The sequence below is a fragment of the Poecilia latipinna genome, unplaced genomic scaffold, assembly GCF_001443285.1.
Source record: "Poecilia latipinna isolate Pla-1442-1.1 unplaced genomic scaffold, P_latipinna-1.0 Scaffold1389, whole genome shotgun sequence".
Classification (NCBI taxonomy): Eukaryota; Metazoa; Chordata; class Actinopteri; order Cyprinodontiformes; family Poeciliidae; genus Poecilia; species Poecilia latipinna.
Window position 1 is genome coordinate 59,486 of NW_015114005.1, and position 25,209 is coordinate 84,694.

General features: G+C 37.7%; 1 protein-coding gene across 2 annotated transcripts in view; it reads left to right on the forward strand.

Moving 5' to 3' along the window:
* ppp1r16b (protein phosphatase 1, regulatory subunit 16B) overlaps nucleotides 1-25,209 on the forward strand; it is an 88,173-nt gene that overhangs the window by 11,840 nt on the left and 51,124 nt on the right. For both annotated transcript variants that reach the window (XM_015056541.1, XM_015056542.1), the window contains exon 2: nucleotides 18,550-18,981. In XM_015056541.1, coding sequence (XP_014912027.1) covers nucleotides 18,714-18,981 — 268 coding nt within the window. In that variant the 5' untranslated portion in view covers nucleotides 18,550-18,713. The remainder of the gene's footprint in view (nucleotides 1-18,549; nucleotides 18,982-25,209) is intronic.

Sequence of the window (25,209 nt, forward strand, 5' to 3'; positions counted from 1 at the left end):
GAAAGATATGAGTTATGAAAACTCTTGTAGTACTGGCCTTGTCCGTTGTCATTGTAGTTTTGACATATTTCATTTGTCACCGAGAACTTCTTCAATTCATTAGGAAAAAGGTTAAGGAATGTGAATTAAAACAGTGGGCTAATTTAATATTGGCCACTAAAAGCCCTAAAACGTATGCAGAAAAAAATAGACTATTAGTGGTCTGCTGACTGGCACCAGTTAGCTGTTGCATTACGCATTCCTAGTTGTGGTTTGCACTAATCTAATGACATTACTTTCAAAACTGCAACAATATTGTTCCTTCAGGATGATTCATTATTGCTCAAAGTACAGAAAAGGGAACAATGATAGTTAATGGTCAAATAATTGCTTGTTGGTTTAATGGTCTGCATTAGCATATTGTCATCTTACAGGAATATTTCTACATTATGTTCATTCACATTTCAAAATGACGAATTTCCACCACAATTATGGATGTTTGCAGAATTTAAATTATATTCAAAAGTCATAATCAGATTACCTTTACTGTTTGACAGCAGAAATACCACGTGCTTTCCATTGAGTTTATGCTGGCCTCTCATTTCTACAGCGGAAACTAAACAACTCCACTACCCCACACTGGTAAACAGAAATGTTTGTATTTCCTCAGATACATTAATCAAATGCATTTATGCTTCTGCATGCATTGTTGGCAAACTGTATGTGGCTTCTGGCCATTTCTTTTGTTTGGAAAAGACTTCAAACAGAGTAGAAAAAAAAAGCTGGATAATACCGTGTTCAAAAGGATATTTGCAGATGGGTTATCAAAGCTTGTTAGAGCTTGTTTAAATTCTGCCTAAGACTAATCCTGGTATTACTTCCTATTTTAAATCACATCTTTGTTTTGTTTGACACATTATTCAAAAAGAAAATGTTTGTAGTTCTGTATGAGAATAGACTCTACAAGTCACTGAACTTCCTATCATTCTCTTGGTTTTTGCTAGAAATATGTTTCTTTAAAACAAGATTACAATAAAAATCTGTTTGAGGAAAAACTAATGACTTGTTTTATCCCCATTTGGGTGAAATAAATTCACTGAGGTGCCGACATCCGTCAAAGGAATTTTGCCCTCCTCAAAACCTTCAGCTGTGAGATGTTTAAAGTGTTTCTTGCATGTTTTACTTGCTTCAAGTCGCCCCACAGCAGCTTAATGAGATCAAGATCTGGGCTTTGACTCTGCCCTGGAGTTTCCATTTCTGAATTATCAGCCAGTCTGTGGTGGATTTACTGGTGTGTTTTGGGTCATGTAATGTTTTTACTGATTTTGCCACATTTTCCTCACACACCCACTGATACTCAGCAGAATCAGTGATGGGGATGTATCCAATCACTAGTCATTTGAATTTACATTGCAAAAGAAAAAAACATTTTATGTTGTTGATTTTGATTGCTGCAACTTTACATTTGTTGTTGTAACGCACACACTTCAGTTAGATTACCCTCTTCCAAATGCTTTCAATGCATTTATTTGCTTGAAGCCATCTTATTTCCAGCTTGACTAGATGGATGTGGCAGATCAAATCAGTTTGATGGAAGAATTTAGAAATGTAGCACTCTAGTGCTTTATTAACGCCCAACAGCAGACTGAGAGCAGTTTCTTGCGCATCGCCCACTGCAGTGGCAGCCACCTGACATTATGGGGCGTTCAGAGTTTAGCAGATTTTATTGGCCGCTTTTATCATTCAGCCACCTAAAAATTTATGTTCCTCCATCATGCAGCAGATGGGCCATTACTGGAGGCATATGATAATTTGAGCTGTTATTTCAGTGCCTCTTTAGAGCGTTTCTGGAGGCCTGTTTGAGTTAATGGCTGGTGACACCTGTGCTTGTCCTGAAGAGAGAGCTGTTAAACCCTCACAGGCACAAAATGCAGAGCTGTCTTGGTTTGTTTGGTATTTTCTCAATAGGTTGGAATCTACGTTGCTTTTATATTTAGTTACAAACAAACCAAGCTAAATATGGATGGATTCTTTAAGGTGCTGTCAATCTTGCCATGATTCTGAATGGAAAAAGTTACGTCACATGTGTCTCAATGTGAAGACTATTTGGATCACAAAGTCCTTTTATATATTTAAAGCATGTGTTCTGCTTGCGATGTGCCTCCATATCGTAAAGCATGCATATCTATTGAGAAGAAAATTCGCAGTGTCCCACTGAGCCACGGCAGGGTGCGTTACTACTGCCATGATGTTGCATATCAATTTATATTTTCTCACATTTAAAGGACATATTTCAGAACTTTTGCAACTTTATTTGCAGTTGTGCTATCCAAAACAATTAGAAAGTAGCAAACACCTGCAAATGTACAGAGCTCATCATACTAACTACTTCTCATTCCAATGATCATAAAAACGGTTGTAAAAGGCTTAATAGAGAAACGTTGCGACGACATGCTGATGGCAAAGAAAGAGCAGGAGCTTCTTATAGAAACAGAAGCCCAATTTCAAGCCGTCTAGCCAAAGTAAAATTTCAAAGCTATATTTGACCATGACAGCATTTTTATAACAGCGGAAAGCAACATAACTACTTGATTGTTCTATAAAATGGCACTGTGTGACTGGAAAATCCATTACAATGCCACCTTAAAAGCATGAATTTCAAAGCCACGTAGAACAATGTCAAAGACTGATGATGTGTTTTAAATACTGAACTCGGGCAACAAAGCACTTTATCCAACAACGGCAGTGATGGTTAAGACTTGACCTCAAACTTGAGTTCATGAAGTGAGGATTTATGCTGTTTGTGTTTGCAAACATGGAGAAATCCCCTCTGCATTAGTGTAAGTTTGGATCTGCAAGGTTTAAAATTTAGCTTACTTATGTTGGTCAGTAGGCCTTGTCGGATGAGTCCTGGTAGAGAACGACACATTCGAGATTACAGCCTTGGTAACTTCAAGCATGTGGTAAACAGCTTATGTCAGCTTGTGTACTTTTTAAGTTAATATGACAGAGTTGAGCTTCTTCCCTCATATTTTTAAAGCTGAAATACTTATGGGCTTTAACGCGTAATCATTTGATCGCTTTAGCTCTCCTTGGCAGCTGGTCAGTAATGGCATCCCATTGGTGACAGAGCACCTTGCTTTTCTCGATACGCAGCGTGCAGGCAGCCTACGCCCTGAATCGCTACAACAAGGGAGATGATGACCCAGAATCAAGTTGACCTGAGCGCTTTAAATCAAGACTCCACCAGAGGAAATAAATTCTCGCCCCACCAGGACGCCCAGCGCCAAGTAGGACAAGTAATCCAGACAGAATAAAAACGTCCTCTTAGAGGACGCTTACAGAGACAGGGATAAAGAAGTTAAAGCAAAGAAAGGATGAACGAAAGGAGGCTTGGCAGCTCCAGCAGTACTTTTGATATTCTGATGCGTTTTTAAATTTCGCAGGATTGCGGTCAGTATCAGGGAAGGCACAACAATTCAAATTGTGCTGATAAAGATTTTTATTTAGTATGTTTAGGACAAAAATGACATTTCTGTCGTATTTTAAACATGACAAAAATGTCAAAAAATTAGACTAAACTGGGGGCTTTTGCACACACAAACACACAACCACGAACTTATTTTAAATTGAGTATTGTATTTCTGATCACAAGTTTATTTATTTATATTTCTTTTTTCTCAGTATTACTATTATATTACTTTGTATACTTTAAGTATAGTTAGAGTTGAGTTTAGTATTTTCTGCTTGTTTGGTCTTCCTTTGGGCGGAGCCTGTGGCTTTAAAACCAGGACTCTGCGCCACAGGGAGTCGGTGTGTGATTGGACTCCTGAGAAGTCACCCTGAAGGTGTTGGACTCTTGCACTGACGGTTCTGCTGTTTGTTTTTAACCTGTCTTGGACGTCATTTGTATATATTCTGCACCTCTCCTCTTTGTTCACCTGAAGAAAAGCATAATAAATTTCACTGAAGTGATCTCCGGCCTTGGCCAGGCATTTTTGTTTGTTCAAGTCATAATAGAACCTCGACACAGAAACCTGCAACTAATCAACTCTCTCTTTTGCCCGCTGTGTTGTGAATTTACACGGTTCTTAACTTCTGCTACCAATAGCAGCACTTTATTTATTTATTTATTTTTTTAAGTATCAAACTATTTTCTTGAAGAAAACAAAAAAGCAAAATCAGATTCATCAACTCACCCAACTTTAGGCAGTACCTAAAACATCATGCATATACTAAGACAAAGATTTTGAAACGGTTACTATGACTACCATCACATCCTAATTACACAGATCAAATCAAACTTCAACTTTTGGGCACAACAGCAAAAGATGCAGTATGTTTTTCTGAAACCAATACTAAAACATGGAGGTGGTTGCATCATAATGTGTGACCACTGTTCTCTAGATGCTGAGGTCAAATTTTGAGCAGTTCAGATTATCAGTCTTTTTTGACTCTGATGGATTTAAGATTAAGAGGGAATCAGTTTTCTGATATTTGTGAGTTCAATCATTCATCCAAACCAATCATACCGACTGAAATCTAAACGGACCTTTTGACGTTTAACCACCAGCTTCATGCAGCCGGCTTGTTAGGGGGATGCAGTGCAATGCAGCGTCGCTTGTTTGAGCATTTTCTGTAGGGGTTTGTGGCTGAATGAGCTCTGCTTAGCTTTTCTGCCATGTGTTCACACAGCAGCTACATTGTCCCGATTCTCTCCTTTGCGACTGGTTGAGATGATTTTAATCGGTATTTTGTTTTTGTGAAAGAGGAAAAATCTGTTGCTGCTGTTGCTTGGGAAAGGATTTTGTGTATGTTGTGCATGGAATACATATCGACTAATGACAAACCCACTCGGTGACACTGTTTTGTAAACCACAAACACAGGACCAGTGATGCAGAAATGGTACCTACCTTTGTGCTGAAGGTGTGATTTTTGTGCAGCTGTTTTGCTCTCTGAACACAGACTTGCTTTGTGTCAGCTGGACTTCAGAGGCTTCAGCTTGACACGTCTGGGGGTCGTGTTTCGGCTAATGAACGCAGCGGTCAGAAAGGTCAAAATCTGAGTCTTAACAGCTAGAACCAAGTCCTTCCTGTTCTAATGACCACGCGTTGCGTCTCCAGATATTTGTGCAAGCTTTTTCAGCACCAGCTGGAAGATTCAAGATAATTGGTTGTATGTGATAATGAGGCAGCAGGGTGCAACTTAAGTTATTAAAAAGATAAGGTCACGAAAGTTTAAAGGATGGTGACGCACTTTAATAATAAAAAGTTACACTTATTGTCCATTATTTTAACAATGTACTTACCAGCTTAAATGGAAGATTATGAGAAGGTCATAATATGTCAACCTGTGGCAGCTTTTAATCAAGCGGCTTTGTTTTTATGATTTTGTTGAGGAAAGAGCATGCTCTTCAGAGTTCTTTATTTAATATCCAAAACTTCATGTAACACCGCATTTTAACTTCATAACATTTTACAACTTTACAGTCATTCTTTCAATACATTACATCAGGAACTTTTTTGCGATAGATTCAAAAAAAGGTGTGCATAATTGCGAATTGGAAGAAAAGCAATACCTAATGTGATGCATTGAAAATGTGAAAAAAGTGGTATGCATTCAGCCCCTTGTAATCCAATGCCACTAATTGCCTTCAGAAAACACCTAGTAGAAAACAGAGTCTACCTGTGTGAAATTTGATCTCCATATAACAGTGTGGCACAACTGCAAACCAATGAACCCTTCTTTCCACCTACATATACAGGCCAAGCAAAGTTAGCATTAATTAGAGAAGCAGAGGAGTTGCAGAGATCAACAGCACAGTTGGGAGGATCTGTACATAGAAAAAACGTTGGGAATATAAAACCAAAATGATCTCCAGCTCCACACTCATTTATGGTATTGATGGCATCATGATGATTTCAAGGGGAGCATGGATGGAAAATATCAAACACATTGACCTTTGTTTTTCTGTTACATTTTAAAACGTTTATGGGTAAGAATAATTGAATAAGTCTCAATACAAGCAGACCAAATTATGTCTTATGTCTGCATAGTTCAACTTATAAAAAAAAAAAAAGAAATCATCAGGCAGTTGACTGAATTACTCAGTCAGAACTAATAACAATTTACTGCTACTGATAAAGCATATTCTGTGTACTTTGGACAAATTAGTTTGTGTGGAAATGTCATGATGTTATGAAATGACTGCACAGTTATATAAAAAAGCTTTAACTATCTTAAAGCTTTAGAGAAAATTTTAAATAAATAACACTGCACCCTCTTTTATTGTGAGATCCTACAGCTTTCCTCTCTCAGCATTTTAGGTGTGAGATGATAAACAAAGAGGATGGATACTTAAATTCTGCAAAGGCCCAGCCCTTTTGTGTTGATTGAAATTTCTCAATTTCCACGAGCCGTTAGGAAAATGCTGCATGTCTGTGATTGTATGGTGCTGGATTTATCAGCAAAATACTGTTATCTGCCGCAGAAATGACTGCACAGTCTCGATTTCTGCATATTTTGTTATGTTTGGTGCATGTTGCTGTGTTTTAGGGCTCATGAATGAAAGCAGACATAGCTTTCTGAAAGTATTTGTGGTCCAACTAGGTTCAGCCAAGCTATGTAATTTTTTTTTCTGAGTCTATCCTGCTCATTCTTAAAATGAAATTGGATAGAGCTCTTTCCATGCTAATGGCTTCATGAAATAATCTCATTGTTTTTTCCCCCAGAGCTGCTGTAAAGAGTTGATATAACTCCTCAATTTCACATTGAGTCCTTGCACAAATCCAATTTTGCATTTCTTATTTTTTAGTGTGACTGAGAGGAAAATTGTCTTCCATAATACAGTCCAGACAAAAGTCCACGCGTTTGTTTTAAGAGAGCCAGCAGGAAGTTGCATATCTGTAGAATGAAGGATTGTGTGCATCATTTGTGTGACAGCTGTAACTCTCTCAGTGAGCGGTCTTGGTGGGATTTATAATCAGCTTGTGGCATTAGTGCAGTGAATAAATGAACTAATACGACCTGTAGCCATTAGTGCTGACCTGGAACAAGGGGCCCAGAGATTCAGGGGGCACACGCATCTTGAGAAGACGTCACAGTTTGTCTGTAATTTTGCTGAGTCTGCAAACAGACACACTGCAGTTACATTTTGTAATGACATACAAGAGTTTGTACAACTATCATGACTAGACAGGCATGTAGATAAAACAGACAGAAACATGCTCTGTTGGACACACAAAGCCGTTGTCTGCAACAGTGGAGGCTTCTGTTTCTGCACACGGAGCGTCCTGACACAGCACACGCCTCTTCACCGCTAAATGTCACACATTGTTACTAACATTAATATTGATGCAGAGAGCAGCTGGTGTTTGTGTGTGTGTGTGTGTTTTTTTTATTTTTTATTTTGTTGTTTTTTATATTTTGTTGTGTAAACTTTACAGAACTTGACAGCCATTTCTGTGCTTTTTTTTAAAATTCAAAATGGAATCCTTTAAGATATTTTCAAATTTTCTCATCATGGAAATTATTGATATTGGATTATTAAAAAACATATCTTTGTTTTTTTGCAGTTTACTCTTTCTGTTTAATCAGAGTTTATTCAAGCTGCTCAGAGAGTCAAATAAACAAAGATATCAGAGTTCATGTGTAGAACACAGGCTATCCAAAGTTTAAATAGTATTTTAAAAAATAAGATAAAACAGTAAATTCTCAAAAAAAAAAGTAAGGTATTTAAAAACGACAATGGTTTGGGGCAAAGCTGATATCAGCGCTTGGCAGCCTCATGGAAATAATTTCACCATGTTTGGTTTTAAATCTGAACATGTGGACTGGTCTCTGTAGACCTGAGAGGGCAAAAATACCTCTGATATTTTAGACTTGGTTAATTCAGACAAAAAGAAAAAACAACTATATTTGAACTAAAAACAAATAAAGTAAACGAGTAAGAATTTGAGTGATGTGTGGTATTTTTTTTTTTTTTTTATAGTCATGCATCACTTTGACCGAGATGTGAATTTCCAGTCCACCATGCAAGAAATAAAAACATTGCAGAGCTTTTTTGATTAGTCAGTTTTTTCCACTTCGCTTTATAGATGCCTTTGCAATAACAGCCTTGGGCATGAATATTCTGCCCTATGAACCTCAGAAAACGCATTATTAAGACTGTAAAATTGCTTACAATATCTTCATTCTATTTTCACTCATAAAAACATGCTGGATGAATGCTAGGTTCTCTCTGGGTTCAGTCTGCAGACTAATTTATCCGTGACCTCACTTAATAAAGAGCAAGTATCAAATTTGGTTGTAAATACAACATAAAATGATTACTGCTATGGCTATTACTACTACTGATCATAACAGTGATTTTGATAATTACATTTACAGTTTGCTTGTCTGTTAGTGAACCAACTTACCTATGTTTTGCATACATTTACACATTTTCATAAAACCTTGATCACCAATTGTCAATACTGTTACATATCTAGTAGCAAGCCTGCAGTTGGCTGCTTTATGGTAAGTTATGAAACAACACTTAATTATGATGCTCCCTCAGTTTCCAGGTCACGATGGTGATTTTATGGAAATATTTCTAAACAACTCAGTTTGTCTCTCTTTTAACTTAGTGAAAAGTGTACTATCCATCTTTCAGCCAGCTGATCAGCAGTGCAAAATAACAAGCAGGGGGAGAGGCAATGCTAGAGAAATATAGCATTTATCTGGCATTCAAGAACTTTAAACGGTAAGAACTGTATGACGGAAAATACTACTTATATCTTTTTAAAACCTTTCATTGAAGTCAGAAACCAACGTGACACTGTAGTAGTCATCCTAATCTCAGTTTCAGTTGTAATCTGTCAAGCTAATCCTCCATGTTATTGCTTGAGAAATGCCATATTTATCCATTTGACTGTCTTTTTTTCCCCTAACCTACTACAGACAGAGTAACATTAGCTCATCTGCTTGTACAACCACAAGATGTAGAGCAGAACATCCTGAGAACATAACACAGACACATGCTGCCTTCTGTTCTCAGCTTTCTTCATGAGCAGCTGCTGATTGACGGGGTCACAGCCTCCATGAGGGGAGTCGTTTTAGTTTGGCAGCAGCATGTTTCTGCAGTTTGCATTAACCAAAAGGTCAGCTTTTCCACTCCATGGCTCTTTATCACAGTCAGAAGAAAGTTCAGTAAGAAAACATTATAAAATGATGTCATACATTCTTAATGGGATAGAAGTGACTGAATGGAGAGTCTGTAAAGATATGGGTTCCATCTGAAGTAATTTGAAAGTTATTTTGAAAAGATATGTTCTTATAATTTGATAAATATGCGGTAAGATGACCTTTTACCTTTTACTCTGTTGCTCTCTCCATTGTTCTCTAACGCTGATGGTGTTTTTGGAGCCAGGAAGCAATTTCCCCTTTCAGAGAAATGTCTTTAGAAAGCGTTTCTTTTTTCAGATGTTAAGGAGGATGTTTATGGGAAAATTAATATACTTTTTGACCACAGCTCACACAGAACATCTTGAAAAGTGTTTCTGAATGCAGCTGCCTTCAGAAACACTTCAGAAAGACTAAAAGTACATGATGCTGCATTCAAGATGCATCTGATGCATTCAAGATGCATCCGATTTGAAATGTCTTGCTTATTTGTGTTTTCTTCATCCTGAGAAACAAAGTTTGACTCCAAAGGTTTTATCATTAAGATGCACACCAGAAACCAAAATAAAAGATGAGAAACTGAAAAGCATCCATTTTCAGTCATTATTTCAGCACTGCCAACTTGTATTGGTACCCCAAAGTAGGAGATTCATTGAACACTTCAAAAATGTAGAAAAATCCAACAGTTGATCAATTAAATGCTAATTGTTTTATAAGAAATAACTAGTTGCCACACTTACTGGCATGTACCAGTATTTATATTTTACTTATTAGAGATCCTTGGATCTTTTAGCTATTAATTACCTTCTGTCTCCTCTGTTATACGCATGACATTGCTCTTAGGGCCGTTTCTCTTTAGGAAATTGTAGTAAATGTGGAATTTGCTGATCTTCACAGGATGACTACAAGAAAATTGCTACTTGCTTTAAATTGCACACATGTACGGTGAAAGCAATAATTAAAGAGCTAAAAACAACTGTAACTGTAACGATTAACACTGGATGAAGACACATTTATCTTTCCAACACACAGACAGCGTTGCAGTTTTTCATGCTTGCTGTTAGAGAAACGCAGTAAATAGTAACTTGCTGGGGTCACCAAATCTCTAAGGAGTATTTCATTTGTGTGCTATGGACTTACTATCCTTGATTCCTGCTCCCAAACTAAAATTGCACCGTGATATGTTTTCTTTTTTTGTGCATCCCCAGCCAATACTAATGGAACTTGATCAGTGTTAACTATAAACATACTGAGCACTTTTAAAAGCAGCTTCTGCAGATTATAAATCAAAAGGTTTTATTAAAACAAGATTTAGAACAAGCTCTTTTCAATCCTGGATACTTTGAATAGATTTAATGACCTCATCGGGTTTATTTTTCTGTTCTCAAGACTAATAGGATCACTAAATCAGCACAGAGTGGACCGAATTTTAGCCGGGCAGTTAGTGTTCGTAAGAGGTTTACAGGAAATCCTGTGGTGCTTTAATGCTCATCAGTGTTTTGACACACTCAAGGCCATTATCTATGTTTCTATAGTTTATTACCGTCTGTGTGAAATCATATTTATGTAGATGGAAAGTCTGGATCAATTAGACTTTAGCTGATGTGTGAAAATATAAAAAATGTAAAAGTAAAGACGCCCTCATGCACTTACTGTTTTAAGTTTCAATATCATAGTCTTAGTCTAACGGACAAGCAATGGCTGGCCGTCATTTAAGTGAAAACTCATTCTGTATAATTGTCAGTGGGATAAAAATGGATCATAATGCTTCATGAGCCTCTGTAATCTGCTGTGTTTTCTTCAGTTTCATCAATCAGCAAATTTAGCTACAATAAAAAGCTCTATAAGTGGAAGAAAACACCGGCTTGGAAATGTTGCATTCACTGTGTGTTTAGGGGCCTGTCTCTGTTTCACAATAGACTTTCTTTTACAGTTTTAATCTTGGAGAAACAGGCAGACTTAAACGGCAGGTCAATTATAGCTGAGACAAAAATATACAGCAACCTCCACAATTAGTGGTCCCCTGGTGAAAGGTCTTCAAAGAAATTCATCTTTTACTGCAAGAGCATAATCTCTCCCTAAAAACTTCTGGAAAAAACAAACAAACAAACAAAAAAAAAACTTTAATTTGACTAAATTAATTCAGTGGGAAAAAAGAAAAAAAAACTTTCTATTTATAGAATAACCGGTGCCACAATTGTTGGTGCTGTTAATACATTTGCAAATAAGACAGTGCTCAGTCTTATTATTTTATTTTATAAGGTTAAGGCATATGGAGGAAGGCATGTTTGATCATTCCTCTTTCCACAGTCTCTTAATTGTCCAGCATCCTGCTTCCTCTCACATGCTCTCTTCTTCTCAGATCACCTCTCATGTGAGGATATAGATGAGGAGACGGAGACGGCCATGAAAGATGGCTGATTTTATCTATGATGAATCACATTTGTGTTGTTCTTCACTATCCTCTTGAAAGACTTGATGGTGACAGAACACACCAGATTTTGATTTTTAAATATCCAGGGATTTTCTCCACATTTCCATATGTTCATATTTTGCTTTATGCTGGACTCCAGTCTTCAAGAGCATGCAGTGCTTGTTTAAGACGCTTCAGCACAGCTGCAGTAACGCTTGATTACCTACTCAGTGTGTTATCATGCTACCATGCTGGTAATGAGCCATTCCTTTGATTGTGTTGCAGAGTATTCACTCAAACACTCAGCCTTACACCTGTCCTGAAGTACCTACTGTATGCTGTTCCAGTTAATGTAGAAAACTTGACATGCTTATGGAGATGGAAGGACAGAATAGGCTGCTAAACAACAGGTTGGCACGTTGATGGAGTCTAATGGTTGCTATGGAGAACTTGTGACGCCAAGACACTGTATTTCTCCAAAAGTGAGCTTTGGATAAGACTTTGTCTTCCTGCCTACACTCTCCCATAAGCTAACTTGTACCCTGACATGAATGGCATGTTCTCCTGGCTTTCCCATTTTGAACAGTGTCTAACAAAAATAGGCCTTTGTGTCATATTTATACACCAGGAACCCAGGAAGTGAAAAACACACTATGTGAGTGTTCTCTGCTCTACTAAGATGTATATTAAAAAATGTCAGTGATTTTATGGTACTTTGTTAAAAAAGTATATCCTATTGTGTAATTTATTTTCTTCATTGAGCTTAAATTATAGGTAGGAGTTTTCTTACTTTTACTTTTGGGATATTATGCCACTTAAATAGACGCTACTTTTATGGGTACCAATAAATGTCAAAGACACAATAAATGGGAAAGAAAATGGGAAAAGATGTAGAGGAGCTTTTCACTTTTACTATGTTAACATTCATTATTGTCCGTAGCGATGTTTGCATTCTGGTTGACCTTGTGATCACAGCAAAGCTTTGTGTCCTGCAGCTGCCAATTTATGAAGCCAGATTAAACAAAACAGCCATTAAAAATGCCCAGCAACTGTTTTTCTGAGGTTTCTTTGAGCAGGAACTGTTTACTGATAGCAGCAGCTTTGTACCCATGGTCTGGCCTGCTTTTTTTTGGAGGATAATCAGCATTGCATTTAGGTTTGGGCTTTTACGTAATAATATGAAACGCAAAGTGAGTGCATGGGAACGTTCATGGCTGCAGCCAGGGAGCTGATTGAGGTCAATCTGTGATTTGCTGCCTTTGCCGCGGGTAACGGCTGTGCTGTCGCTGCAGGGCTTACAGTTACCTACAGCTCCCCTGTTTTACATAACATCAAAAAGCTCGTCTTTGCCTCTTGCCATGACATCATGTCAGGTTTTTCATTGTCTCACGTCTTTTTTGAAGCACTTTTAAAGAGCCAGTGGCGAGATAAACTGCTTCTGGATTTACAAATTATTTACTGAATTCTTGTTTTACCTGCAGGGGAAACAAAGCTGCGCTGTCTAAATTTAACTCCTCACCTGGTTTTAATCTAACGGAAACAAAGCAGCATATCAGCATGTGGGCCCATCAGTCAAGTCATCAAATGGAAATTTCTTTTTACTCCCCATGGCGCAGCATGCGATCACACTGCTGTTTACTTCAGCTCTTTGTCTGCCGCTGTGTGGTTACACAGTGTTTAGTTTGCCAGATGGAAGGAGGTTAATGTTGAAAAAAAAAAAAAAAATCTGTTGTTCTTGGAAAACTTTGTTAGTCGTCCTACACTCTTAGGTTTCAAATGTGTGGGTAGTCTTCAGATAGTTCATCAGGTTTTTAAAGCTTGGAAGCAACGGTAGCAAATAAACCTGGAACACAAAATTGGGTCCGGTTTAATATTGCAAAAGTATATTAGATATTTTTTAGGTAGAAGGTGTTGGTTCACTGCTTTCCTATTTTTTTCTCACCATCAGACTTTATTACATTTAATCATCGTTTTGGAATTGTAGTGTTGTGCATATTGATAGTTCAATGATGATTAATTTTAATTTTACTTTGAGCAGCTTATGAAAGCTTTAAATCTGTTCTACAACGTTCGTTGGCTTGAATTCTTATTTTTTTTTATTGACTGAAGTTGTATTAAAACCATGATTAGGTGACGGTAGGTGTTTGACATATTGATCATCCTTGATCTACTGAGTAGTTCTGCTATTTTGTTCTGTTTATGTAGAAATTAAAAAGGAACCAAACATTTGTTGTGATATCAGCAAATGATATTTGTTATTTAGTCCTCACAACAATCCAGTGCGGTGAAATATTGGATATATACTGTATTTTCCGGACTATAAGCCGCTACTTTTTTCCTACGCTTTGAACCATGCGGCTTATACTCCAGTGCGGCTTATATGTGGATTTTTCTTCAACCACCAGGGGGCTCTTTAGCAGGAAGTAAATCATTGGAAGTCAAGAAATAAAAGAAGAAATTGCCCATTAAAACGGAATTAGGTTTTAATAGGGAATTGAAATTTGAGAATATTGTTGACCAGTTAAATAGCATTGAGGGGAAAAAGAAGATTTTTCGTTTTTTACATAATACTGAGATCATTATGAGAATTTGAGGTATAGATATTAGGATCCAATAGCAGTAGTGCAACAATAATGGAAATAATGGATGCAAGCTGCCGTTGAAATCTAAAGAAGCAGAAGAAGAAGGAGAAGAAGAAAGCGCCCATTTTCATTTAGCACATGCTAGTAGCAGACAGTAAGGAGATTTTTATCTTCAAACTCATACGCCCTCATAATCAGTTCAGCTAAATCTAAACTTGGCAGCTTTTTCTTTTTCAACCGTAATAAATGTTATATTCAATTCACCTGTTATGACTCAGATTTTGGGTGTCCGCCCCCCTCTGCTGCTGCTGCATCGTTGTGGAAAACCTGGCGCGGCAGAGATACCTGCGGCTTATAGCCAGGTGCGGCTTATAGTCCGGAAAATACGTATGTTGTGATATGTAATAAAAAGAAAAGAAAAAAAAAGTGAATAATTCTTTGGCGAAGTGAAGCAATATCACAAAACAGAAACAGCAAAATGTAACATTCGAGGGAACCTTTGTCTTTCCTGCTAAACACCTTTATCATGTTGCCAACCACATAAACCAGACAAAGGAGCAGGCAGATCGTTTCTTCAGTGTTTCCTCTACTTAGCATAAAGTTCAGCACAGAAATGCTAACTAAGAGCATCTTCTTGAATTTGGTCTGAACACTTTGATCTCTTGAAATTTTAGCACATGATTTTTTATTTAAGCATTTCCTTCATTAAAATCAGCTTCTTTGAATAAATGATGACCGCATGTCAATTTTCATTCCTGTAGGAAGTTGATACTTGTTTGTTAGCTACCAATGATGGGGAAAAAAAACAAAAAAAACATTTTGATTCCAACGATGACAACTGATTTTGAATATCAGCATCGGATTATTGCCCAAGCTATTCGTCTGTGTGGGTCTGTTTGTGTCTTTCATTCTTTTTTTTTGTGGCTCTGGCTTCACTTTCACTTGTGTGTTTGTGTGTGAGTAACATCATTACCTCTGCTCTGATTCCCTCTGATTCGATCAGCAGTCGCTCCTGGTTTTTGAATTCCCAGCATTGATGGTTTTGACCATCAAAGACAGTTATAGCAAACACTGACCGCCTCCTTGTTCGTCACTCATCCTGCCTGAAGTTAACTCACTTTGTCTGCAGCGGTGAAAATTTTAACCTCTTCAAATAAAATAAAATAAATCATCTTATGTGACGTGTTTTTATCGACGTCAGCAGGTTTGAGTCACAGAAATTTATTTGTCTGCGTTTTCTGCATTATTCATAAATCACAATAATGCATTGGCACTCATTCAGAGACTTTTTTTTATTGTTAGGCAAGCTCATTTAAAGTCAGTGGGGTTTTAAAATGCTCCCAGCATAGACCATTGAAGAATATCTGTCTTTTTGAGCCCTACATTTTCTAATTTACATCAAAGATTTAGAACTTCACCTCAAAGCAATTTGTTCTTTGTTCTTGAACAATATAAGAGAAACATTTTCTCTGATTAAGCATGGAATATGCTCCAGGTGAATTCAGGTGCAGAGCATGTATGTGACCTTTTCTCGGCACCAAACATCATCTTCCAAACAGTCTATTTCACTCAGCATGGTGCTTTTCCTCTTTAGCGCTAATGGAGCATTAAGATAGGCTCAAGAGTCTGTTTTTATGCTGCAGAATGGATGAGGGCACAAAAAGGAAAATAACTATTTATGAATTCAGGTAATGTCTTGAAAGAGTGTGCAGTGCTCTCAAAATCAGTGCAGGGTCTTCATAGGATTTAATAATACTAGAGCGAGAAGATGATGTTAAAGGGAAGGACAATGCAGAGAAGTAAATAAAAGCATTTTAGGATGTCGTTGCTTGACTTTTGGCAGTTTTTATTCTTTCATCTCCTTTAATTAATTTCCCAATTTCTTTTTTTAAAAGTTTATAGAGATTTCAAGTGGTTTTTTTTCATTTACACATACATTTTCATATTGTTTATGCAAGATAAAGTGCTAAAGTCACAGGCTCTTTCACAAAAAAATCCATTCTCACATCTGTTCCTGCACATTGCTAAGCAGCTGACTGAAAGAAGGCTCCTACACTTTCCTAACTTACAAGAATGTTGGCTTGTTTTCCAGCTGCAGAAAACGAAAATCTTTGAAAAAAAAAAGAACACAAGATCTCAGTTTTATTAAACTAATACTGTTTTACTGTGGCAAAACAACAGCGTAATATCAATGCCCTCAAAATACTGGCTAATATGTAATTTTTTTTTTTTTCATTGCCAAACACGTTCAAATTGAAGTTCCTTTAATTTGATTAAAATATTCTCTACAAGTGATTTAAACATAACCAGTAAGTTGAAATGACTGTTAGTTGCACAAGTCCAGTCAGAATCCAAGCTATTTAAACAGTAAGTTTATTTTTTTTATCAGCTTTTGCATCTCATGCATAACAAACAACAAAGTAGTTCAATTAACCAGGACAAAATACTGTAACTACTTAAACCAGATGTAATTATTTTTTTTTATTTCTTGTAGAAATAAAAATTGTCCAGATGGTTGTTTATCTGCATTTGCAGTTTGTGTACTCGATGGTATTTCTGCTCAAAGCTTACGTTTCAAATTGAAGCAGAAATAATTTGAGACCCTGCTGCTAATCCTCATGTGTTTGGCCTTCAAGTTGTGACCCAGGTCCTTATGAATCATTTGCAATGTCAAATACATTTGTTGCATAAAAGCTTTTGTGTCTCTCTGAGTTATTTGAACATTAAGCTATGTTAGAAAAAATCAAGGACATTCTCACATCTTGACCCTGAAAACAACTTTAAGTTTTAGTTTAATTTGTGGAAGTTTTGAGTGTTTTTACCGTAGATTCAGTTTAGAAAAGAAACCTGACATAGACTTTGTGCGCCGTTACCCCCACAACTGAAAATTATGCTGTAGGAAGTGATTGTTCAGCGTGTTTCCTGTCCATGTTTTTAGCAGTTAGGTATGAGGTCTAGAGGAAACATGAGTCTGACGGCAGACTGGAGGCAGTTATTGGTGGCTTTGTGAAACATTTTGTCTCTGAATACTGGAGAACTGGGTGGTTTTCATTACTGAGTGGCTGCAGACTTGAGGAAATGTTCATCAGCTTTTCTACAATAGTGATTTCGGCATTTGTGATCGGTAAGGGGCGTTTTGTTTAGTCTTATGGCTTCATATTTCAGATGTTTACTTTCCTCCATGTAGTTTGATTGAGCTCTCTCCAGCCTCCCTTGAAACTCTCACTTGCCAGAAACACTTTAGTGGACTTACTGTCAAAGAGGATGGAAAACTATTATTCTGAATTAGAAAAATAAACAATCTCCTCTGTGGCTCTTCTGCTCCTCGGCGTAGCACTCTAACCCCCCCGGTTATAATTTTTTCTCTGTGTTGTGCTTTCAGCTCTAGGGAAGCGGTTAACCATGATGAAGAATAGCTGACAGATCCGTAAAAGCTCGCAAAGTGAACAAAAATTTGTAGTAGCCATCAGTGATCAGTTTAGTAATAAAGATGAAGAATTTTTCTTTTTTGTTGTGAAAGGGATATTTTTTCCCCCCTGAAACCATATTTCTCTCTTTTTCATCCATAGTTTTGCAGGTAGACTTTCAATAAGTGAGAAAACAATTTAACATTTATTTACAATTAACAATCTGAAAAGTGTGGTGTACATTTGTATATAGCATCAGTCCAACACCCCTTATCACAACCAGTGCAACCAGTCGCTTTCATGCCAAGACGTTGGGACAATCTGTTAAAATTTCACAGCCGTGAGTCTTGGGCTCCACATATCTAAGTTCAAAGGAAAAATTACCTAATTGAAAGAAAATAAAGATGTGATTTTCCTCATCATATAACACATGACTAACAGAAAACTGACTGGACAAATCCTTGAACACGCCCTGCCTGTGGTGAAATAGAGCAGGTCCAAATTTCAGCAAGAAAATCAAACAAAAGGCATAGAGCCAGAGATACAATGATTTAGATAGATATGTATTCATGGCCCAGTTAAAATATGTTGCATTTCCTGAAAATGTATGCACACAGACCCACTCCGTCTGAACTTGAGGGTCTAGAAATGCAAAGCTACTGGGGGCATACCGTGGAGGACCTCCTGCTGAAATTTAAGTGAAAGAGGTTAAACTCAAAGGGGCTGAAAAGCTAATGCATGCCACACTTTCCAGACTATTACTGGGGGAAAAAAAATAAAACCATCTGTTGCTTTTGTTTTGGTTTGTAATTCTGTATTATTTTGAGTTGGCCTATCACTTGAAACTCCTGTAAAATCCAACGAAGTTTGTGGTTGTGACATGACAAACTTTGAAAAAGTTCAAGCAGCTTGAATACTCTTACAAGATGGCGTATCTCAGTTATTTATGAACATTCTCTGGGTGACATCTAACAACATTTTTTCTCTCTCTGTCTGCTCTCTCAGGTCGTTTACTGGTGATGAAAGGAGGATGATGAGGATAAAGGGAGGAGGCCATAGCCGAAGGTGTAGACCTCGCTAGAATCCTACCTTCCCAGCAACTCCCCCCCCTCTACCATCACTATCCTCATCATCCGCTGCTGCCGCTGCTATCCATCCCACCCGGCGGCATGGCCAACCACCTGGAGCTGATCCAGGAGCTGCAGCAGCTGGACAAGGTGCCCAGTCTGGAGAGGCTGCGGGCGGCTCAGAAGCGCCGTACCCAGCAGCTGAAGAGGTGGGCCGTGTACGAGAAGGAGATGCAGAACAAGAAGAGGAAGGCTGACAAGAAGAGTCGTAATTTGAACAGCCTTCAGCAGTCAGAGTCCAAGAGACGGGTGTCCTTCGCTGCTAGCGTGGCTCTTCTGGAGGCTTCAGCCAGGAACGATCCCGATGAAGGTAACTGATGTTGTAAATTACAGAAATTAATAGACATTATAATGCATTTTTTTTAATGAAGAACTATAGCTTACATCATTTATAATTTTTTATTCTTCTACTGTAAGTGGGTCTTTAATCATTTATATTATATGAGAGTTTTAAACTGTGTGAGTTTTAAAATATCATCTGGTTTAGTCATCAGACAAATCACTGGAACTCCTATTTTTTTTACTTTTACAAACAGAATAAAAATACGGAAATGTGCAAAATTCAGGCCAGTCTTCACCAATGTAATGCTCATGGATATTAAAAGAGAGCTGATTTAACTAATGAGAAACTATAATTAGAGAAATATATTGATGAAGCAGTTCCCTTTCCTACACTGCAGGATCTGAAGAGAATCTGAGAATTTTGTCTGCTCATTATTTACAGAATATAAAGGTGTTGTAGCATGTCTGCAGTACATGCTATAACATTTAAATATCTTCATTTTTAAACCTCTCACTGTTGCTCAAAATAATTAACTTTAGGATTTTCTTCTTTCTGCAATGACATCCAAAGATTTAAGAGTGTTAGTTCTTATGGAAATGTTCTTGTATGATTCATTCACTGATTGGAAAAAAAAAAAAAAAAATCATGTTTTTGTTACCTGGTTACCTGGTTATCGATCTGAAAATCACCCAGTTCCAGTCAACAGCAGGTCTGTCAGTGCCTCTTGTGTTAAAATGCCCCGTCATGTTTTGTTCCTGAACTGAGCACCTTGTTCATCTCAGAGGTATCAAAATGTCAGGAAAACAATTAGCTCAGTTTGCACGCTGAAAACGCTTCTGGAAATTTGTTCTGCCACAAGTCTGCTTTATCATTGTGAGAATAATGGAGTTGTCACACTGAGATGAAACTCTGCCAGTCTTTTAATTAAAAAATCCCCCTCTGTTTGGAGATAATAATTGTTTTCCTCCAGTAGAGACTGTCCCACGATGCCTTGGCAGCCAGTCTGTGATGCCTAAATGATAACATGCTGCTATCTTTCATATATGACATCTAATTTAATGTCATTTTAACCTGAAAGTGGTTTGATCTCTTTTAATCACAACAAAACCAGCCTGCAGTGGCACTATTATCCTTTCTGTTTGCAAACTGTCTCAACAGATTTAAAAGCCACCGCGAGGCTCCGTTATTTACGTAATAATTATAATAACAGGACAGACGGCATTTACTTGTAGAAACACGCACATCAGCCTAGGAATGTGAAATGCTGTTTGTGGTAGAGACCCTGTTGTTGTTTGTTACTGGAGTTGTGGTGTTGGATTGATTTTTGGAAATGGTTTAGGGAACATTTAAAGAGTGTTGTCGGGCTGCTCTGCTGGGTGCAATTCACACAAAGTCACTTTAGGGCTTTTAGCCTATCAGCTCCAACTTTCCTCTGAGTCTTCAGTTTCGCCTGGAAAAAGCACAGAAGGGTCATTAATAATCTATGTCCACTTCCAAGTAGGGAAACATTTAGATGTAGGCGCAGCTTTTTAGGGATTATCGCCACATGGAAAACCAAAGGAAGATGATTTCAAAGCATTTAGCTCATCAGAGAGCTTTAAAAGGCACTCTTTCATGACAGGACAGACTAACAAGCCCTTTAAAGTTGCTACATTATTTTTACACATTTTTTAAAAAGACATAGAAAGGTCATATTTTATCATAGTTTAACTTTGGTCCAACATACAGCACTGGCCAAATGAATAGAAATAGTTTTGTGTTGAGAAACGTATTGTGGTAGCCGTTGCAGCTAAATGAAAATAAATAAACACACATTGTGTGTTTTGAATCATTTTGTGTTCATCGGTCACTGAGTTTTACTTGTTTTACAGTCGATGTAAACAGATTACTGAGAAAATCTTTTGCAGACTTATAACCTTATGGAAGTGAAAATGCTGCTGGGAGAAAGCTTTTCTCTAAAAACAATTTAGAGAGAAGCATAATTTAGGTTTTGTGAAGTCGAGCCTGAATAGATGAGGTGCTAAGATAAAAACCAAACACCTCGTACTGTCGAGCACAGGGAGGAGGGAGGGAATGAAAGTTGCACATGAAATAGAACAATGGTCACACTCAGCAGTAAATCTACAACCAAATGTCAAAAAAACTAAACAAATCAAAGTGTTGCAATGGCCTAGTCAAAGTCCAGACTATAACCTGATGAAATGCTGTGCTCGGAACCTTAAGAGCTGTGCAAAACAGCCCTAGGGTGAACTTTCTTTTTAGCACTGTAGTATTGTTTCATAATAGCTTTTAAGGGTTTTCATGTGAATTTGGGCAGGGGATCTATCCAAATCCTGTACAGGGATCTTATTATTTTTCACTTTGTGTAATATTTTTCTCAGTCCTAAAGCTTTGCTCACTATTCTTACTTCTAAGCTTTGTTGCCATTTTTCATGAACTGCAGTTTCATCTGCCTCAAACAACTTCGAGTTAATCTCTTTATTAGTGGTTTCAAACTTCTCATGAAACCATAAACTGGAAGTGAATATTGCATAAGCAGTATATCCTGCATATTTAAACAAAGCTACTCTTCGACGTCGTGCACGTGACTCTTCATTTTCACACTCGACACGCATCGAGAGTAGATGTCTTGGCTCTGTTTTTTGCACGTTTGACACACATAAGCTTTTGTCAGTTCTCCTTCCTGCTGGCAGTGCCTGGGCACAAAAACGTCTGCTACCGCTGCTGTTTAATGAGGGTGACCATGAAAGAGGCATGGAGATAAAAAGCAGAAGGAAGACAGGCAGGATGTAGTGTTGCCCACACAGCTCCAGTGGCAGCTGGCTGGTTCGGGAGCCTGATAATCTTCCCTCTCATTCCCTCTGGTCCCCAAATGCTCGATCAGGCGTCGTGTCTCCACACGCTGTGCTGCTCCCGCAGTCTGTGCATGGCGGGCCGACCAGTTTAACAGAAATGCTTCACAACAGAAACGACGTTTCATTTGTTCATAATTTCAGTTAGGGTTATGTAAAGAAAGGAAAACAAAATAGTAGTTAAAGGGATTACTGTGGGAATGTGTTCAGACATTTTTTTTTTAAAGTTAAAAAAAGCCATTGTGTGTTGGTGGTGTAGAAGGTAGAGCATGTGCCCCATATATAGGTACTACAGTCCTTGACTCAGCTGCCCTCTGTTTCTCTCTCTCTTCAAAATGTTCAATAGCTCCAAAAGGCCACGGTGCCACAAAAAACATATTTAAAGTGCTTTATTTCATGTTATAATGTTATTCCCTCATACCTGGAGTGTTGCTTTGATTCTTTCGTGGATGTTTGCAAAAATCCTTGAATCTCCATGGCAACCATTCAGGGGTGCTTATCCAAAGTTTCTCCTCAGAGCTGCAGTTTCCAAGCTAAGCTTCTGCCTCATAGATCATCCCTGCCCTTCGCCCTCTGCTCTCAGCTCCTCCAGACCAGCAGCAGCAGCAGCAATTAACAAACACCTGGTTGATCTGCGTTTCTGCTGAGTTTATCATACAAACTTCCTCTCAGTTCAGCGCTCCTAAGAATGGTTGTAAACAGCATAATGGAGGAGCAGTGTTGTGATGAAGCGCTGAATGTGGAGTGTCAGAAAGAGCTGGAGCTTCTTAAAGAGACAGAAGCTCAATTTCAAGGCCTTCAATTGCAAGGTCAAGTTTCTTTAAGGCTATGTTTGATATAAACAGCATTTTTAAAACAACTTAAGGTAACTTGATTATGCTGTGTCATTGTGTGTTTGGAAATTATATAACACTCGCCCATTTAAAAGAAAATCAAACTTTTTGGAAAGTTTGTGTTCAAAGAGTGACTTATAAGCAGAGAAAATATACTTATGAAGGATGGAAATCAAAAAGACACAATTCCAGTGTTTCTAAAGAGATCAAGAAGTAAAAGAAAAAGAAAAAAGCAAGAAAGAAGCTAATAAATATTTAAACATTCATTTCTGCACGGTTAAAATGTCATTAAAAGTACAACACGTCTCCAAATAAAAAGTTTTAAAAGCCCACGTGCTGCAGCAGATGGCATCTTCAGGGTGTTTTAGTCAAATGTAAACAAAACAGAGAGGTTGAGACACCGACCTGGGGCTGACTGTACTGAGGCTATAATGAGATGAGACGCAGAAGGAGACTCACATTTAATCTGTGATTTGGAGGAGTAGACGGGTTGCTTCCTGTAATTCTCCACTTCCTGCCTTTGCTCTTAGTGTTGACATAATGCTGGTTTTTGGTATGCATTCTTCATAATTGAATCACTTGCTGTTTGTTGTGAACTTCTGAGTTGCACAGCATTAAAACAGCTAAAAGTGTTAAAAACTGAATCTGTGTAGATGCAGTGGTGTGTATTTAATGGATGTGTGTGTCTCTCTCTCTCTGTGTGTGTGTGTGTGTGTGTGTGTGTGTCTCTCTCTCTGTGTGTGTGTGTGTGTGTGTGTGTGTGTGTGTGTGTGTGTGTTTGTTTTTCCTGTCATTAGTACTTCCGCTCTGGGAGCTCTGGGAGTAAACTCTCCAGCCAGAGAGGAGACACATATTTCAAACAATATGTACACAAACTCAAGTTCGTGTGTTTGTTTGCAACCGGACCATAAAACAAAGCAATAACTACATCATGCATATTCCTTATTTCAGGCTCAAAGTACCACTACCAGGTGTTTGTGTTACTCTTCAAATTCTTGTTTTCGGCAACATTTTTATCCGCCTTTCAGAGACATTTGGATGAGTTAGGAGAAGAACCATAGTGTCTGTGTGATATTTTCCATTCAGGTGAGATTGGAGAGTAAATCAGGTGAGACACCACATGCCACTGCTGTCCGTGTTTTCTTGACAGCAGGTCTTATGAATTGATATTACCGCGCCAAGCGCACTGAGATTCTGTAAGATTAGGTCAGCAGAGGGTGGAAGGAGCTCAAAGTAATCATTCTCAACATGTTTAATCCTATTGAATAGAAGGTTTTTGAATTTATTTTGCTGGAATCGTACTTGATCGGGACTAATTACAATGACAGAATCAGCTGAGTTGCTTTGGCCTCAGAAAATGTGTGTTATTAATTTCCCTGAACATATTCTTTCTAAATTACATTAAAACCATGCTCTGCTCTGTCCAAAAAAACAAAAAACAAAAAACAAAACAAAACATATCTGTAGGTACGTGATTTTAAAGTGGTCAGGCCAATACTGTGACTGTGAGCTTTATGTTCAGTTTGCTTAAACGGTGCAAACTGAATTTAATAACCCAATCTCACAGATTTCTTTAAATAGCTGATGAGACGACAGATTTGGCTACTGCTGCTCTGCAGTGTGTTAGTTTAGGCTGAGTCCTTGTTGAAAGAGCTGCATGTTGTCCAAACTACTCAGGTTTCCATCAGAAAATGCTCCGAGGGGTTCATATGTTCATTTCTTTTAGATTGCGTCTCCAGCTCAGGCAAAAATATAGACTACTTTCTGAGGAGTAGGTGTCAGATATTTTTCTTTATTCTATGGCTAAACTTTCAGACTTTTTTAGACTTGCCTCACACTATGAAGTAGCATTCATATTTATTGGTGGGACTGCACTATATCAGAAAATTGGTTGATGGCGTCTATCTTTCCTAAACTCTGTGACCTTGTTGTATTTTGGCCAATGCCATTTGTGTCCAATGTGAGCATCTTCTGCTCTGAGAAATGCAAGTTTGCAACGCTTGGAATATATTAGCCAACCATTATTGCACTCTAGAGAGTTCTTTGTGCGTTTATTACTGCACACTCATAATGTGACATCCTGAGAAACAAATTAATCAACAAACCTGCCTCAAGCTGATGACATGACAACAAAATGTCATTATCCCCTAGATTTCCTTTAAAGTTTTGGTCGCCATCTTCCCTGCTTCTTTAACAGAAACGCTGTAGAAATATATGCAAATATAGTCTAGTGCAGATATTTGTTTTAGAAATGCAAATTAAAGGTTGATATCACATTTTTCCCTTAATTTGCTCTGAGCTATGTTAACTATATTATTTATCTTTTACTAAAGATAGATTTTTCAGTTGTTAGATGCAATAAGTTAGTGTATATCTGTGCTACAAGACATTTTGCTACAAAGTAAAATAACCGACTATCTTGATGAGTAGTTCCATATTTTCCCCAGGGAATGTCATACCACAATTATTCAAATAAATTTCATTTGACCCAGAATTTTGTTTCTGGTGGAAGATTGAACAGATGTCTCTCAGTAGAGTGTAAAAAGATTTTACAAACATTTTACAACAAC